This window comes from Leuresthes tenuis, unplaced genomic scaffold (genome assembly GCF_036924035.1).
Source record: "Leuresthes tenuis unplaced genomic scaffold, fLeuTen1.0.hap1 SCAF_13, whole genome shotgun sequence".
In the NCBI taxonomy this organism is placed as follows: domain Eukaryota; kingdom Metazoa; phylum Chordata; class Actinopteri; order Atheriniformes; family Atherinopsidae; genus Leuresthes; species Leuresthes tenuis.
In genome coordinates this window covers 6,819,282-6,835,807 of record NW_027325367.1, presented here as the reverse complement: position 1 = coordinate 6,835,807, position 16,526 = coordinate 6,819,282, and the positions used below count along the sequence as shown (strand labels likewise).

Sequence of the window (16,526 nt, the reverse complement as noted above, 5' to 3'; positions counted from 1 at the left end):
TTTGACTCCACCGATCTCACATATACTTTTATTTCATGTAAATATGAAAGAGCAACACCTATTCTTAACTTAAAACATCCAGCAAAGAGGATAATGAGGAAATGCCAAATATGATCATCTATTTTTATGAGACGGGGAATGTCGGCGCTTCAGCCTTTCTCCTCCAATCAGGCTGCAGGCCAAAAACGCCTGACATGCCTAATAAGAGCAAGGCCTCGAGTGGATTAGAGCTATTCAAATATGACTTGGAAATAAACACAGGCTTCCAGAAGCACCATTAAAAGTTGAGAGTAAATGTTTTTGGCCTTCTTTACCGTCTCGCCTCGCCTGCTCTGGATTTTAATTGCAATTAGTGCCGACAGTGATTTATCGACGCGTCGTGGGTTTCAGCGCCATGTCATGGTGGGCTAATTGGTTTGGTTAAAAAGGCGTGACGGGGAGCATGCAGTAGGTGCTGCAGCTGTCAGTGGATCAGCTCCACAGGAAGCAACAGGAAGTGTGTTTGAAAGTGTATATATTTTGTTTTTCCATCTTTCTTCAATCCTTTTTTATTTTCCTTTTCCCCAGTGGCCTTTTACTTGCATTTTCTGTCCTGCCTCCCCTCCACCGAACACTTACTGGATGAGATTTGTTATGCTTGTAATAACATTCAGAAGCTCTTAAGTTTCTTTGAGAGCTGCCTTTCTCTACCTCCTCTCTCATCAAGTGAGAATCTGCTTGGGCAGCCAGTTTAAAAGAAGGGCAATAATTCACTGATGCTTGATATTAATCATTAACCAGAAAGTGGAGAATGAAGGGAGAGTGGGGAATGCGTTTCCTCCTTTAGTCACATGGAATGATCAACATTTCCCCACAGGTGTTACTGGACTCTGAGCAGTTGTACAGGTTCTGCTCACCCAGTCCGCGCTGCAGGAAACGCAGTTATAAAAGTTTGAGCTCATGTTTATACAGCAGCAAAGTTGTGTGCTTATGGCGTAGTCCTGTCAACAAGAATGTCCAGCTCTGATGATAGCGTGTGTGTGTGCTTCCTGTGTGTGGGGTCCACTCACAACACGGCGCACCTCTGGGACTCCTGTGGGATAATGTTTGCATGTAGACTGTGTTCACACTGTTTGTAACTACACTGAAGCAGCTCACATGAAAAGACTTTCAAAGCTTGTTTATTTTGGGCTTTGTGAGTGTCTGAAAAGTAGGAATCAGTGAGGGGTGATGGCTTTTAATTAGTGTCTGTAGTTATTTAAAGTGAGGCTGGTGAGCTGTGAAGCTATTTGCATGTATTAATCTCTTTTTTATTGTCAGTGTTTGGATGAATTGTAACACAACTTAAAACATGAGACTGATCCCTAACTTTCTTAGTAAACCTGTGGACAGATTTCTGATCTTATTACTAATATCATCATAATTTTTTTTATTTATTTTTTTAGGTCACACCTGATCTGGCTAATAGCTCCTTCCACAAATTTAGCTGAATGTGATGACATTATTTTCCTGTCAGACACTTTCCTTCGTGGTTTCATCTGAATGTAAAAAATCCAGAAACGTGAAGAGGATGATTGCTTTTAATACAAGAATTTTCACTATCACTAGATGTGAAGTAGCTATAGTGCATTCAAAGGAAGAAGCGCTCAGACATTATAACCAAAGATAATGTTAATGTTAACACAAATTTATGCTTAAAAGTTACTTTTTTAATGGCAATAATCCTGTCATTTAATTTGATAACGATCCCTACAATTTCAAGAGGATGGAGAAGAAGGTAATCTGTAAACTGACAAGAGGATAAGGAAAAGAAGCAGATGAGCAATATGCCGAAGATGCCAGGGAATTTACCTTTATACAGTCGGTCCTTCTGCTCTTGAAACAGTGTTTTCCTTTTTAAAAAGGCAAAAAAAAAAAAAGAAGCTTTATTGTAATATTTCCCCTCCTGCAGTCACCATCCCAGTCAAAATATTACCTGTAAGCACAAAGGTCTGTAAGGCGCACTGTAGGGACAGAAGTGTTTACAGGTTTTTTTGTTTCCCGTAGTTACTCTTTCCAGGTTCCTCTTACTGATATTTACACTGCTGCAAAACTCACCTCCCATACAGAGCAGGACACCACCTGAAATCCCCTCCGTTTCTTATCGGGCACTTTTCCTTTACCATATTCATTTGTCTTGTGTTTTTACACGTTTCGTGACTGCAAAGATTTTGGTGATAAATTTAGCACTCGAATACAAGGGAAAATATATGGCCCACATTCTGAAACTTAGAAATGAACCCAAGTCATGTTTCTACATGTACGTTTTAAATCCTACTTGGAATACATCACGATAGCCTTGAGCCCAAGGTGACATCTTTACAATGGAGAGCTAAACAGTTTATTAACTATACATTGATGTAAGAAAAAATCACCTGAAACCGATGAATATAAGGCACTCGTTCTCAAAAATAGACTTAATGATTGATTGAAGTAATTGCAAATTAATTTTCTCTTGGTTGAAGCTTGGTTGTCTTTTTAATATCGTGGTAATTTGCTTTAGAGATGTGGAAATACATCTTATTTGTAGTTTGTATCTTGTTTGGACAGCTTTTTGACAAATTTGATACTTTGAGTGAAGCAGTTAATGAGAAGTGAGTGAGTGAATTAAACCCAAACCCACATGCCAAATGCTGTAAACAATTATAAATTCAGCTTGACATATTTACACTTGCGGATTCTCTGGTATCATAACTCAGACTTGGAATTAAGTTTAGGGCTGCAGTCAGTGGTTATTTTTAGGCTACAAAATGTCAGTAAGATGTTAAAAAATATGCATTCCAGTTTAACTGAGTTGATTAGAAATGACTCAGAACAGAAGACTCTGCTAGCCTCTAAGAAGAAGGCAGGTTCTAAACCGTAATAATGTTCTCACTAATTTTTGCACTCCATCTCGATGCTTCAGCCTGCTGATGTGGAGGTGGTTCAGATCCAGTGCGCCTTATGTTCAGCCTGACTCAGTGCCAGAGCTCGACAGTTGCACAGAAGCACGAAGATGAACAGCAGCGAGGTGAAAGCAAAGTGGAGTTGAGTGGAGCAGGAGAAAAGTGCAGCGGAACAACATATCCCAAAAATAAAAGATGAGTGCGAGACTCGGCATTAGCGGGCCATAGATAGCTCAGCAAGCAAAAAGCCTCATTTGTTAATGTGGGTTCAGCCAACAAAATGTCAAGAGAAAAGTTACCACATTATGCAGAAGTTACACAATGCCAGCCAAGCCACTTATCACACAGCAGGAGGGATGCAGTGTTTATCCACTGTGGAATAACTCTCAGGGATCTGCTGACCCCGCTGGCACTGACGCACTCAGACAGCCATTTGAACTGTGAACTGAATTTCAATCGTTGTGCAGAGACAGCAGCAGAGCTTAACTGGCTGCAGACAAGGCCACAGCAATATGTAACAGAGTTTCACTTCTGGACAGGAAAACTTTCCAAACTTTCCAACCATTATTTCCAGATAATCTATACATGTATTTATCTATGTGTAGCGCTTCAAATCCATCACATCAGAGCTGATCAATTAGCTGGTGAATATTTATGATCCTTAATCAGACATGAATAGAAAAAAAATTTCAGACTTCCCTGAATAATAAAGTATTTTTTTTTCCTTTTAGTGCTTTATAGCCACTAATAATCACTAATAAAACATAAAAAAAATGTAAACTTCAATTTTAATGTTTGCCCAAAGTGAGTTTTGAACGACTTAAAGGCTGAAATGCCTATAAGAAAACTTTAATTTTAACCTTTTCAAACCTACAACACCCTTTAAACCGCCACAGAATTGTCACTAAACCTTTGTTTCTCAGCCTCTTAAGAATAAAAGAGTAAACAGAAGCTGTGACCTTCATCTTATACTGTACATTACTGACTTTTCTGCTTTGTTCATCAATATTAAGAGAAAAAAACATTGTGTGACTTGAAAATAATGACAAGCCTGAAAGATAAGATATAAAAGCGTGCAAATGTTGCTCCAGCTTAAACACATAACCTGCGTCCACGCTTAATAGTTTAAATACTGTTGGGCTGGAAGATGTAAAAGGTTCTGGGACAGAATCTGATCAGTTACTCTGGCAACATAATCAGCATCATTATCTCAATACAACCAGAATCTAACTGCACCCGGCGGCAACTGTTCTTACTTTGCAGCACTACATCTGAGCAAAAGGTTTTTTATTTGCATGGCTACTCAGCTGTGCCTCCTTCCAATGATGTAAACACGAGGATGTCTTTATCCTGTGATTGGTCACTGCCTTCTGGCCTCCCTCCTGGTAATCGACTGGAGCTGGAACGGATTGTAACGGTCTCATAATAGATGGAAAACTCCAGCGGCGCTGAACTACCTGTGTAGCTGTGACACATTTCAGGAGGACACTGAGCTCCGAGGTGTAGGAAGGAGGCAGTCCACCACCATCAGCAGTTCTCTGTGTTGGACTGAAGGAGACAGGGCAGCAGAATGAGGAGGAGCCAGAAACAGAGCAAATGGAAGGCGTGTTTTTAGCCATCCATGAGAGGTAGTTTGGTCCTGATGTACTTTTACCTTCAACACAAAGTGGTTTAATTTAGCTCGCATCAGAACAATGAAACGAGGGGAAAGAAGGCAGCCAGTCTCTGCAGCTCGTCCATTACCAGACAGAAAAATGCATTTTGAAGTGCATCGGTTTGCATTTGTCAAAGAAACATTCAGGCTTATGTTCAGAAACTAATGAAAATGTAATATTTTACTACTAAAAATATTTAAACTTAAGTTGAGAAATGAAGGGTTGAATCTGTGGGAAATCCTGCTCATAATGTCTCACTTCAGTGCAACATTTATAGAGCTATTAATACTTTGACTTAAAAGCCAACTCTGAATAGTACAAATGCATTTTTTTCCTGTGTTTTACCACTTCTTGATAAGAACCTGCAATGGTCACAGCTCTTTATATTACTAGTGACATGTTGAGTAACTCTGTACAGTTGCAAACACAAGCCTTTTTAATTAGTCCTTGTCCTATTTCATTCAAAATCAGGATTTTATTAGAGCAGACCGACAGTCTGGTGATGCTTTTAGTGATTGCATAATCTTAATGGGGTGGATTTTAGTCTCAATTTCTAACGGGTTTAGCCATCTGACCAATAAAACTGAAAACTATGTGAATGAGAGCAGCTTCGCTTCGGCTTTGTCAATTCACACTGTCGTGTTTTTACAGAAAGAGGCAAAAAGATGGAACTTTGGAGCACGTGTGGAGAGCCAATACACATTTTAGTCTAGTCGAGTGTGTACAAGCAGGAGTTATTTGAGTTATTTATCCCCAAATGCATTACCAGGGTATGTTAGACCAGGTTTGACAAGCTTGACTTTATAGAATTTTCATCACATGTTCACATGAATCTTAAAGTAGAATCATGCCGTGCATGGTTGTTTGACTCATTTGTCTCCGTGTTAAGCCTTTGATGAAATTGGGAGCCCGTCCCCATCTCTTGCCCGATGACTGTTGGGATTTATGTTACTGATGTAGTCTATGTGGAGATCCGATCTCACGTGGTCACTTTAGATCACATGTGGAGATGCGTTTTGATGCCAGGTATAAACTGATAAAAGCTGCTGAATCGCTCATAATCCTTAACTAATTATTTTTGTTTCAGATGGAGACACCCTTGTGTCACTATTATTGTGCCACACTTCACTCTTCTATTGACTTCTGTTCGCTTTTTTTTTTTTTTTTCAGAAATAGCTCTATGATCAGGTTTATTTAAAAAATGCTAAACACAATTACGCTTTTGTAACATCAAAGCTAGTTTATTATAAATCATCATCATCTGGCCACATTTCTCTGGTTTCTTTTTTCTTACGATGTGCTTCAGCTTGTTGCTTTAATTGAGTCTGCTGGAAATGGATCATGTTGTTGTGTCCTGATGTTATCGCTGTATGACAGTTCCCTGCTTTCTTAAAATATTGTTTGTGGAGGATATTTGATCTGCTTAAGATACCGGCAGTGATGTGAATTGAATTTCCATGCACCAAACTCAGGATTTATTTGCTCAGATCTTTCCTAGTCAGTGTGAAAATCAGTCTATCTCTGATATCAAACACCTAAATGGCCCAGCATAAAAGCATCCACCACCCCAGCTGTCACCTAAAGCTGACTCTCCCATTCCCCTCTGCAGACATTGTATCCTCCATAATGTTCCTATTCATAAGTCATCTGTTGTCTGCCTGTTTGACTTCCTGCAGACAAGAAGCACTCCTGCCACTTCTGCTTGTTAAACCCCCTTCACTTCTACTAAAGTTGAGCAATCAAGGACATCTGCAGATGGGGCTGATGGTTGCATGCAAAAGCAGAGTCGGTACAATGGGCAGAGGAACAAAGTGAGAGGCTGCGACTGACTGCAGCTCCCCGGCCAGATCTCCCACTGACCGTCCATCTGTGTGTGGCAGTTTGTGTGTTTGCCCATGAGATGAGTCAGAGCCACAGGACCTGATTCATGCTTAACATCAGGCCGCTTTGATCTGCAAACAATGATTCTTTTCCTTTCTGCTGATTACAAGGAATAATTGGAAAAACACTGCCTATGAAATGTTGCAAAACTGCTGGGCTTCCTGCAGTCCAGAGTGACCTCTTTATTTGGCTTCATTTGTTGGTCCGTAAGTCCAAAACTAATAGTATCCAGTCAGGGGAAGAAAGAAAAGTGTTGCTTTATGACTCACCGGGTCATGGTAATGAGATTATTCTACACTTCGTAAAAATGTGAAATAGACTCCTGTTTATCAAATCATATTCAGGTTAGATTTATTGTGAAAATTTATGTAAATTGCAGACTCCGTTGTAATGTGACAGTCTTCATCTCCAAATTTGAGGGGTTTTAGAAATTACAGCTCATTAATATGAAGTCTAAACCTAATCCAGCCACTGTTTTTACATAGAAAAACTTTTTTTACGTGCTCTGTGGCCACACGTATAAACTAGGTGTCAGAATAATATTCTGCAGTGAGAGGTTTAAAAGGCAGCGGAAGGCTTACAGAAAGCATCACTGCGTCAGAAGTAGTGACTGAGAAGCAGCGTATTAATGCTGCGTTTCACCTCACTTACAGCATTTCATTGGGGAGCGACTGGTGCATGAAAGTGAGTCAATGTGTTACAACCACAGCATTAAGACAAAAATCACCATCCATGTAACATCGGTGCAGTGTGTCAGCTGTTCTTCCATGCTCGCTGATTTTCCACAGAGAAAGTTAGAAGCAGAAGGTGTTGAAGGTTTTTTTCATAAAGTCTGCAGCTTCCCAGTGTTGTCAGGAACTGGATTCTCCTCCTGTGCATGTATTGAATTGCCAGGTGAAACCATGCTGATTGATGTGATTTGTACAGCACAGCTTTTATAAATAGTGGAGTTGTCATTTATTTATAGAGCATAAATAAATCTTTATGAGAGCAAATAGTCCAATATATGAAGGAAATCATTGTGATGTTCAAGAATAGAACAATCAAATCTGCGTCCTAGTTGTGTTAAAAGTGTTTTGTCTGTTTTCTAATAGCTCCTTTTATAAGGTTTCCCCACCCTTTTTTACCTCAAAGCAGCTAACAAGTTACTGTAACCTCTGACTATTGTAGCATTCAAGAATTTTTAGCTTCCATTTTGAACAAAGACAGCCTTTCATCATGTCATCTAAAAATACCCAGAACCCTAGCCCATAAGTGACATTCTCCTGAACGCTGCGGAGATAATCACATGCAGAAAATGAAGAGAGTGGTGCTTCACATCTGACACTGCGTCCTTGTTGTGCTGGATGATGTTTTCATTTTGTGCTCCTCGAATGTCGTACCTCACTCAAACAACAGGAGTTAACAGTGAAAACACATCTGTCTGCCGGTGCTTATTAATAACACAACCTCTGTCTGTGCAGTCACAAGAGCTCTCAGCCAGTTAAGGTTTGAAAGGCCGGCGTAACGTGTTAGCTCTGCTTTCGCCCTCATGCTGGTCAGCAGGTCACACAAAGCTACTTATTACCTTCCAGACGAACACCTTTACAGAAATCTTTTTATCTTTGCACTTCGAAGGGAGGAATAAACTGTGGAGGATAAATGATGGGATTTAAACCGAAACAGATCATTTTATTATTGTGTTAGAAACACTAAAAAGGGTTTCTGTGTCTTTTCCAGGGGATTCGTTCACTCAGTTCCGGTTCTCAGAAGAGAAGGAGTGGGAGATGGACTCGATCACTGCTAGTCAGGTAAAAGATGTTGTATTTTACAGATTTAGCTCATTTCAACCTCAGGCTTTGTTTAAAACTAACATCAAAACATTTTTAAAAAGCCTGGTTACTAAAACCCTGATTTTTCTCACACTGTTGAAACTAAAACGATTTGAATTAAGACCATTTGCAAGCTCAAACTTTCACCTTTTACTGTTAAAAAAAAAAAGTTTTGTATATGTCACATTGGGCTTAAAAAAGGAGAAATGCAAATTTCATCAGCTTGTGGGTCAGAATTTCTCCAGTACAATAAAGAAATGTTAGTGGAGACTGTGAGGGTAGCACTCTGTGACATGTTGCACGTGTGAAAATGCTGAAGTTTTTTCAGTATATGATCTTGAGGGAAAAAAAACCAAAACAAACTATATTATTATTATTATTGTTACTATTAATAAATTAATAATAATGAATTATTATTAATGATTAAATCATCAATACTGGTGTAACAATGTAAAGTATTTTATTGTGGTTCAGTTTTCTGGTTCCAATCCTGGAAAAGTCGTAGAGAAAGTTCTTTTTAAACATATTTTTGTGTGACAGTAAGACATGAATAACTGTTCATGCTACCTGCAAACGGCTGCTTGAGGTTCTCGTGTTTCCTCTCCAGATGTCAGCAGTGTTGTTGGACCTCCCAGCTCTCGCACAGAGTCTTCAACAAGTTCCTCTACATCAGAGGCTCAACCTGGAGGCCGAGCTGGTTCAGGTACGAGCTGTGGCTGTGTCTTACAGTCTCATGTGATCTGCAGCACGTTGTGGTTAGTTGTAGTTCAGGAAAGAAATTGTGATAAGCTTTTCTTGTTGAATGTTTTTTTTTTTTTTTTTAACTGAAAATCATGTGCTTTATATTTCTCATTGGTATAAATAAGTTATGGATCACAAGAAGTCAATTTTTAGAAATCTTGACAATATTTTTATGTTTTTATGTAATGAATCAAAAAGAATGTCAGCATTTCTTTCTTCAGACCGTTTTATTGGAACAAAGACTACTATGACTCGCTTTGGTTTTATAGATGTGATATTTAAAATACTTAATCTTCTTTTCTTTTATAGTGTTAGAGAATAAGCTTTCACTTGCAGGCTACTGTTTTCATGTTGCAATGCATTATGGGTAGAGGTGATGTACATTTGAACTGCTACAATCTGCACTTTACAGTTGCATAGATAGGACTTTTCAGTTTGAACCCAAGCAACAAAAGAGGTGAAGATGAGACTGAAGGTATGATTTGAATTGTTTGGCAAGAGAGGGTGGAGCATAGTGTCTAGTGTCTGTGTAACGGTTGTAATAATGCGTAGAAGCTCCACCTTCTGGCATCTGCTGTACAAGATAAACATGTAGCGAGCCTAAAGGGGTGGCGACTTTCCCTGAGGACAGTTTGACTTGGGTTAGTGTATTAACACAACGTTTCAAGGATACAGTTGATTAAAATAAAATTTTAGCTGCATTTATGTATTTATTTAGTCCTCCAATAGAAAGAGCAACACAATGTGGCACAGAACCAACGCTGACATTATTAAGACGGTAAATGTCAAGCTAGGCCTTTAACATCATGATTGAAACACGATGAATTGTGCACATTATGTGTTGTAGGGCGCTATAGTTCTATTTTGAGAGGGTAATTAGTTTGGTTTAAGACTTATTCCTAAGAAATTAAGAACAAAAACTACAGCTGTCTAAATGGAGACTTGGCAGCGGATCTTGTGTATAAAAGTTGAGACATTATTTATTATTACAGTCGATGAACTCACCTTTGAAACGACTCATGTACGCATGCATTCCTTTAATCCATGGTTTAATACATTTGGTATTGAATAGTATGAAGTTCTTCTACACTGTATTGATGTTTTAGGTCTCGACACCAGTGGAGCTGCCGGTCGTTATCCTCACACCTAAACAGGAAGTGGCCAAAACGTCCAAATTCACTCCCTCGTCCACAGCTGCGAGAAGTCCCAGCATCAACCAGAAATACCCCGTGGTGGGCTCAGACTCACAGGTTACCTCTGTAGCTGCTGAGCCTGTGGTGGATGATGGTGATGACGAGCTGGACCAGCTGCTGAACTTACAGAACCCAGACTCACGTGTCGCAGGAAATCAGGTTGTCAGATGTGCAGATAATGAAAGTCCAGCTTCAGAACAAGGTGAGTAGATGCATTAATACTTTAAGGATTAAGTTTATTTCACAGTTAAAGTAGTGGGGAGGAACAGGGGCTTTAGAAATTAACATCTGTCTGCATGTAACGCACAGTGAGTGAACGAGATTATTCTTTTAGCATTACTGGAGAACCCATAATTAGTGCAGTTTGTTCATTTTTCTACACACAAATGCTGCTTTGTTTAGATTCGTCATCACAGTCTTCAGATTTTAATTTTCTAATACTCCAAATAGACTACCGCTCACTGGAGCTCTGTTCTCTTACGCAGGCGGGAATGTCATGGCCGTTAAATTTGTGGTGCGTTTAAGTGCTATTCCTTTGACCAGATGCTGGGAACGTGAGGAGTTCTAGTCAGTTTAGGGTACAACGCTGAGAAAGAATGAAACCCTCTTAAATCTGAAGCTAGTTTGCTTAGCATAACAGTTGGAAGAAGGGGAAAAACTCCAGTGGTAATAATCACCGATTAGTCCTGAGTTTCTCCTGATTAGCTGTTAGTAGTCTGGAACAAAGTCCCTTGCAAAGCAGCACTTAAGTCATTTTTAACCTTCTGTCTTGTCCAGATTAAACCAACAGAACATCACACGCTTGATTTTGAACTTCAGTTCTTCTTAGATTCTGTTATTTTTGCATAAATGAGTTGTTCAGACACATTCTAAGAGCAATACAGTGAAGTGGAAATTTTGTGGCTTAGAAGCTCTATAGTGGTTTTGATTATGGGTAATTTAAATAACTGCAGCTGTGCGTCTACAGTCAGGCATTAAGATAAATGCTCTCGTGCTGACAGAAGATGTTGTACCTTCTCTTTTGGGCACCAGATGATAGTTTACGCATTTCTCAACCCTGAAATGTTCCGTTTAACTGTTTTGGTAAAGCACATTTTAATCGCTCTCTCGTTAAAAAATGAGAGCTCCAGCACTTAATGCTAAACTAGATGACCAAATGTAACTTCCTGTTTATCGTACATGATTTAAGACTCAGACTTTACATTATGTTGTGTAAATCTGCAGCTTGTGAGAAAGTGGTACAAAAGGCGATGGACGAGATGGAGGAAGGGAAAGATGAAGACGTCACGCCATCAGAGTCTCCGCCTGTCAGAAAGGAGGTGACGGAGGAGGACCTGGAGGACTGGCTTGACAGCATGATCTCCTGATTAAACATGGAGGTTTTCAAAGAAGACTGGACCTTATATAAAGCCTATCAGTGAAATCCTGGTGTAATGTTTACAGACATTTGGATTTTTTCATCTCACACTGGCCTCCCTGCTTTCCTTTTGAATGGTCAGTTTTTTTTTTGCTTGGCTGAAGAGGCGCCGCATGCTTTGGAGGTGTAAAGGCAGGACAGTACATCAATCATTTGTGTCAATGTCCCAAAGAGAAGGCTCTGTTCCTGTCTGCTGCCAAGTGACGGACTGAAACAGGCCACAGATGACAACGTTCGCTTTATTGCGTCAGTTACTTTATTCTTTTACTCCCCTCATCAAAAGAAATGCTGCTTATCCAAGCTACTACATACGTACAAATGGCCATACGGTAGCAGCTAACCCTTCTGTCAATAAATCCTTGAAACCAGTTTTGCAATTCTCCTCTGTGGGGTTCTTCTACAGCTGAAAGAAGTGCAGGCGGGCAGGACACCACAGTTTAGGAACAAAACCAAACTAAGCAACATTTACACAAAGATTATCTAGATTTTATACAACAAATTTAAAAGCCACAAAACTAGCTTGATGTAAATCCACTTGTAACTAGAGCACTGCTTGTGTGAGGAAGAACAAAAATGATGATTTTTATTTTTTTTTGCATAGTTTCTCTAAAGGCACGTTGGCACTTCGTAACACTTTAAGTGAATCGACTCTGGTCCTGGAAGAACCATGTTCATTTCATCGGCACGATTTGAACCAGCTGTGAAAGGCGGATCAGATCATTTCATTTGTTTACTCGATCGTTTGTAGCAGCACACATCCATTCAGTTGGCATGGTAGTAAGTGACACTAACTGGTGTTAATCTAGAAATTGTGCATATACAAACATTCAGTTGTCATGCTGTAACCCTTCACATGAATCAGATGTCTACACACAACAAATTGTGCAACTGGTTGGGGTTAAGCAAAAAAGGCAATGTGATATTCAGGATCAAAAAGAACAAATTGCATAAAAGAGGTGTCGTGGCAACAGGAAAAAGGATTAATGCACAAACCCAAATCATCCAGTCATGAGTCGTAAGTCCAAGATTCATTATATATGTTTTTGTTTTTTTCACAGCATATGTTCAGGTTGTGTTAACAGGGTGAAGTCAAGTTCAGTGTCTCTGTCAGATAGAAGGAAAGTTGTTTGGGGTGCCAGGTGAGGCGGTCCCCTCTAACCCAACTGGTCCTCATACTGCTTACGGAAGCAGTCTCCAGTAGGGAAGAAGTCCCAGCATCTCTCCTGGTACATCTTCCACACAAAGGACTCCTGCAGGTGGAAGACGACACTTAAGTCATCCTACTGAAAAAACTAACACTTTCCAGCTGCCTCTAACAAAAGTTGGTGAAGAAACATGCTAAATGATGCAGGATAATGCTAGTACTTAAACTCCTCCTCTACAGAATTAACATGTCATGTTGCACCGATTTGTAACTGATGCAAGCTACTCCTTTAATGTAGAAACAACAATTGAAACCATTTCTGCTTACATGTTTTTTCTCTTAGCTAAATGTTATGGTATAGGAATGGTACATATGCATCAAATAAAATAAAAAAATAGTCATAGCAAACCCACACATTGCTTATTCTCTTGATGCTATATTGTAGTTGTGCAACATTTCAACCCACTTGATGTGTTGCATAAGTAAAACCTACTCAAGTTAGAGCGCTTCCTTTGTATTTATTGCTGTCTAACAGCTCTCTGTCTGCAATCTCAAGAAAGCAAAGACCCGTCACATACCTGGCCCGTGTGTTCAGTCTCATCCTTGTTAATCAGGTACATCAGGAAGAACCTGCGCACAGGAGGTCATGAGTTGTTAAAAATGTCCATATGGGAAATTGGACACACAGACTTGTTTTTGCTGCTGCACTCACAGGTAGTTGGCAAGGTTGTGCTCTTGTAAGGTGTGGGTTTCAAACCCATGAGGCGTCCGGTCAAAGTAGTCATTTCCAATCCCGCAGATGAAGCATTTGGTCTGATGGAAGAAATCAGAAAGAAGGAATGAAAAATGATGCCTGCAACAAATTATTAAAGTTTACATTTCAGAAGTGCAGCTCCTAGTTTGAATGACTTGCTTTTAAACAGGTTCATTGACTAAGCTATTTCATTATTAATTAATATAATAGGATCCTATGTCCCTGAACATGATGAAAAAAAGATGAGTTCTTCACAAAATAAGCTCGAATAATGATCAGGAATAAGCTAAATTAGCCTTTTGAAAAATATTTCTGGGTAGCATTGATTTAATCTTTTTCTCAGTAATGATTACTGCACATGCTGTGAGGAATGCAAAGGTAGCACAAAGCAGGTGGAGAATGTACTTCACAACAAGTCCAGTAGCAGTGATGATGGCACAAGATAAAGCCTGCTCCAACTATTTATCCGGGTGACACTGCAAGACAAAGCTGTAATGTCCATCAAGCGGTAGTTTTTTTTTTTTCTTCTTCTTCTTCTTTTAATTTTCTCTAGAATCCTGCTTTTGTTCCTGCACTCAAACAGTAAGTCTTTCAGCACATTGGGCTGCTGCGGGATCAGTCAGCATTTCCAATGTTGTTAAAAGCGAATGCATTACCATTCTGATGCTTGCATGCAACATTTTATCATTTAGGTTAATGTGTGCAGACAGTGACAGCTGCTGGCACGGTCAGATTTATAAATTCTCATTCACTGAATGTGAATCATTATGCTCTGCATTTTATTGGGCTGCTTTGAGCGAAAGGTGCACGCTGTAGCTGCTACTCTATGGGCGTGCATACTATCATCAGGTTCTCATTCAGATCCATCCCACGCCTTCACTTCTGGCCCCAAAAACCAAAGACGGTGACTACTTCTCTCTTTTATAATAGTTTAGCAAATAAGTCTACCTACTTCCAACATGAAGCCATTATTGGAAAGCACTTTATATTTTGTTAGCTTTCTAACTCTCATACAAGAAACTACCATCAATAAACATGGGATAAACCCAAGTGCACTGTGGTTAAGTCTTAAATCGTGTAAGTCACTGTTGGACTTATTACTTAATACTAATTCTCTGACTGCCCGCCCCATTTGCATTGGGTCCTGCGGGATCCAACCCCCGATGCGGCCCCTATCATACTTTTTCTAAGAGGTGGACATAGTAACCATGACATGAACTATTGTTATGAAGCTGGACAGTTGTCTATCCTTTAATCCTGAATATTCAATAAATTAATTAACTATGGAAGTATTTTAACAAAACTACCATCACACTGATTATAAAGAGAAATTTTACCTAATGATATAATGATTTGTGGGGAAATTGTTTAGAAGTTGATAGTTTTTGAATGAGAGCCTGTTTTAGCCCAGTGATGTATTGAGCGTTTCAGTTATACTACACTTCAGATACCAGATGACTATTGACACTCAAGCTTACCTCCATGTCCTCCTTCACCTGCTCCTGCTGGTCTCTCAGCTCACCAAAGGCATCAATGATCAAACCTGGAGGAAGTTAGAGAAGCACCGAGCATGAGAAATGTAACAAATAACAGGCTGATAGAGTGCAGAGTAAAATACAAGATTTAGACAAAGATCTGTTATTTGGGCCTCAAAGTAAAGAGAAGTAACCATATATATTTATATATACCCTGAATGATGGCCAGCAGAATGACAATGACAAAGAAGAAGAAGGTGATGTCAAACAGGATGCGGTAGAGTTCATACGGATCTCCAGCTGGGTCCTCCAGCTCATCTCCAATGCCTCCTCCAGCTCTCACACCCACGTACATGTGGAACAGGTAGCACTGCAGGAAGAAAAAGAGAAAAGGACATTTTTTTTCATCTGCATGTAGCTTGAAAAAAGGAGCTTTTTGTTTGACTCAAACTAAACTCTACAGCTGGATCATTTTTTTCATTTTCTAATCATCTGTAAGTTAAAAAAGAACAAAAGCAATTAGGTTCTTAAAGCTCTAATCTTTCTTTCTCACATTGAGAAGCGAGAATGTGTTGAATACAAGGTCAAGAAAAATGACTTCTGTGAGCTGGTACAGATTACATGGTTCTTCTAGTAATGGGCAGTAAATACTTTCTTACAGGTTCACTGAGAACAGTAATGACACATAAGTAACAAATATTGTTTGCTGATGAAAGGTTCTCTCTCGGGATGTGAAATCGGCCCCGTCTTCAGATCATTCGATCGTGGTCACTGTCGAGGCGATTGAAAATCACTCCATCCCTATTACAGCCTATTATTTATTTAGAAACATAGGTTTTGCGCCACATCTGCTCAGACAGAAGTGTCTGTGGCTCTAAATTTTATTTTGCTGTGAGGAGCACCTGCGGTGCGCACCTCTGAGGTAAAGTGAGAAGGAAAAAGATGCAACAGGGTGTAATTACGGGTTTAATATTCACTCCTCAGTTGCACAGATCAAAGGGCTCTGTATGCAGACATGTTGCTCCATGAGAAACATTTTTAAGTACACAGTAAAGCGCAGGTTCTAGAGATTTTATCTTTAACATCTTATGGCATTAAATCAATTCACCATAAAGATCGCCATTTGAAACAAAGATCACGATCCTCCCTTCGATCCGATGGAAAATCACTCCAATCCCTAGTTCTCTCTACTAAATGTAGCCGTTACGTTCTGCCTTTGTGCCGCGATCAATACCGGTTGGCAGAAATGTTCTTCACCCATTCAGAATGAAATTCAGCTCAAAACATTTGCTCCTGCTGAAGACTGGATGCATCTTTTTTTTCTAGTTATTTTCAACTTTCTCTTGTCATTTTTCTGAAAGGACTCGGTGTTCAGACATACCGTCATCATATCATCACACTTCATGTCTGGCTCGTCTTCATCCTCACTCTTATTGTAGAACTTTCTGAAGAAGTTGAAGGCCACCACAGTGTAGAGATAGACGACCACAGCCAGCAAACCCACGGTCAGAACAAGCTGGAAGCAGAGAGCACGACTATTAACATTTTATTT

General features: G+C 39.6%; 2 protein-coding genes across 4 annotated transcripts in view; one reads left to right on the top strand and one right to left on the bottom strand.

Moving 5' to 3' along the window:
- aven (apoptosis, caspase activation inhibitor) overlaps positions 1-11,967 on the top strand; it is a 30,765-nt gene extending 18,798 nt beyond the window's left edge. For both annotated transcript variants that reach the window (XM_072362407.1, XM_072362406.1), the window contains 4 exons: positions 8,159-8,229; positions 8,858-8,953; positions 10,098-10,386; positions 11,409-11,967. In XM_072362407.1, the coding sequence (XP_072218508.1) occupies positions 8,159-8,229; positions 8,858-8,953; positions 10,098-10,386; positions 11,409-11,551 (599 nt within the window). In that variant the 3' untranslated portion in view covers positions 11,552-11,967. The remainder of the gene's footprint in view (positions 1-8,158; positions 8,230-8,857; positions 8,954-10,097; positions 10,387-11,408) is intronic.
- Positions 11,968-12,641: 674 nt separating this feature from the next.
- Positions 12,642-16,526, bottom strand: part of ryr3 (ryanodine receptor 3) — a 116,014-nt gene continuing 112,129 nt past the window's right edge. For both annotated transcript variants that reach the window (XM_072362402.1, XM_072362401.1), the window contains 6 exons: positions 16,356-16,490; positions 15,188-15,344; positions 14,978-15,042; positions 13,458-13,558; positions 13,324-13,375; positions 12,642-12,851 (listed from right to left, as the gene is read on the bottom strand). In XM_072362402.1, the coding sequence (XP_072218503.1) occupies positions 12,756-12,851; positions 13,324-13,375; positions 13,458-13,558; positions 14,978-15,042; positions 15,188-15,344; positions 16,356-16,490 (606 nt within the window). In that variant the 3' untranslated portion in view covers positions 12,642-12,755. The remainder of the gene's footprint in view (positions 12,852-13,323; positions 13,376-13,457; positions 13,559-14,977; positions 15,043-15,187; positions 15,345-16,355; positions 16,491-16,526) is intronic.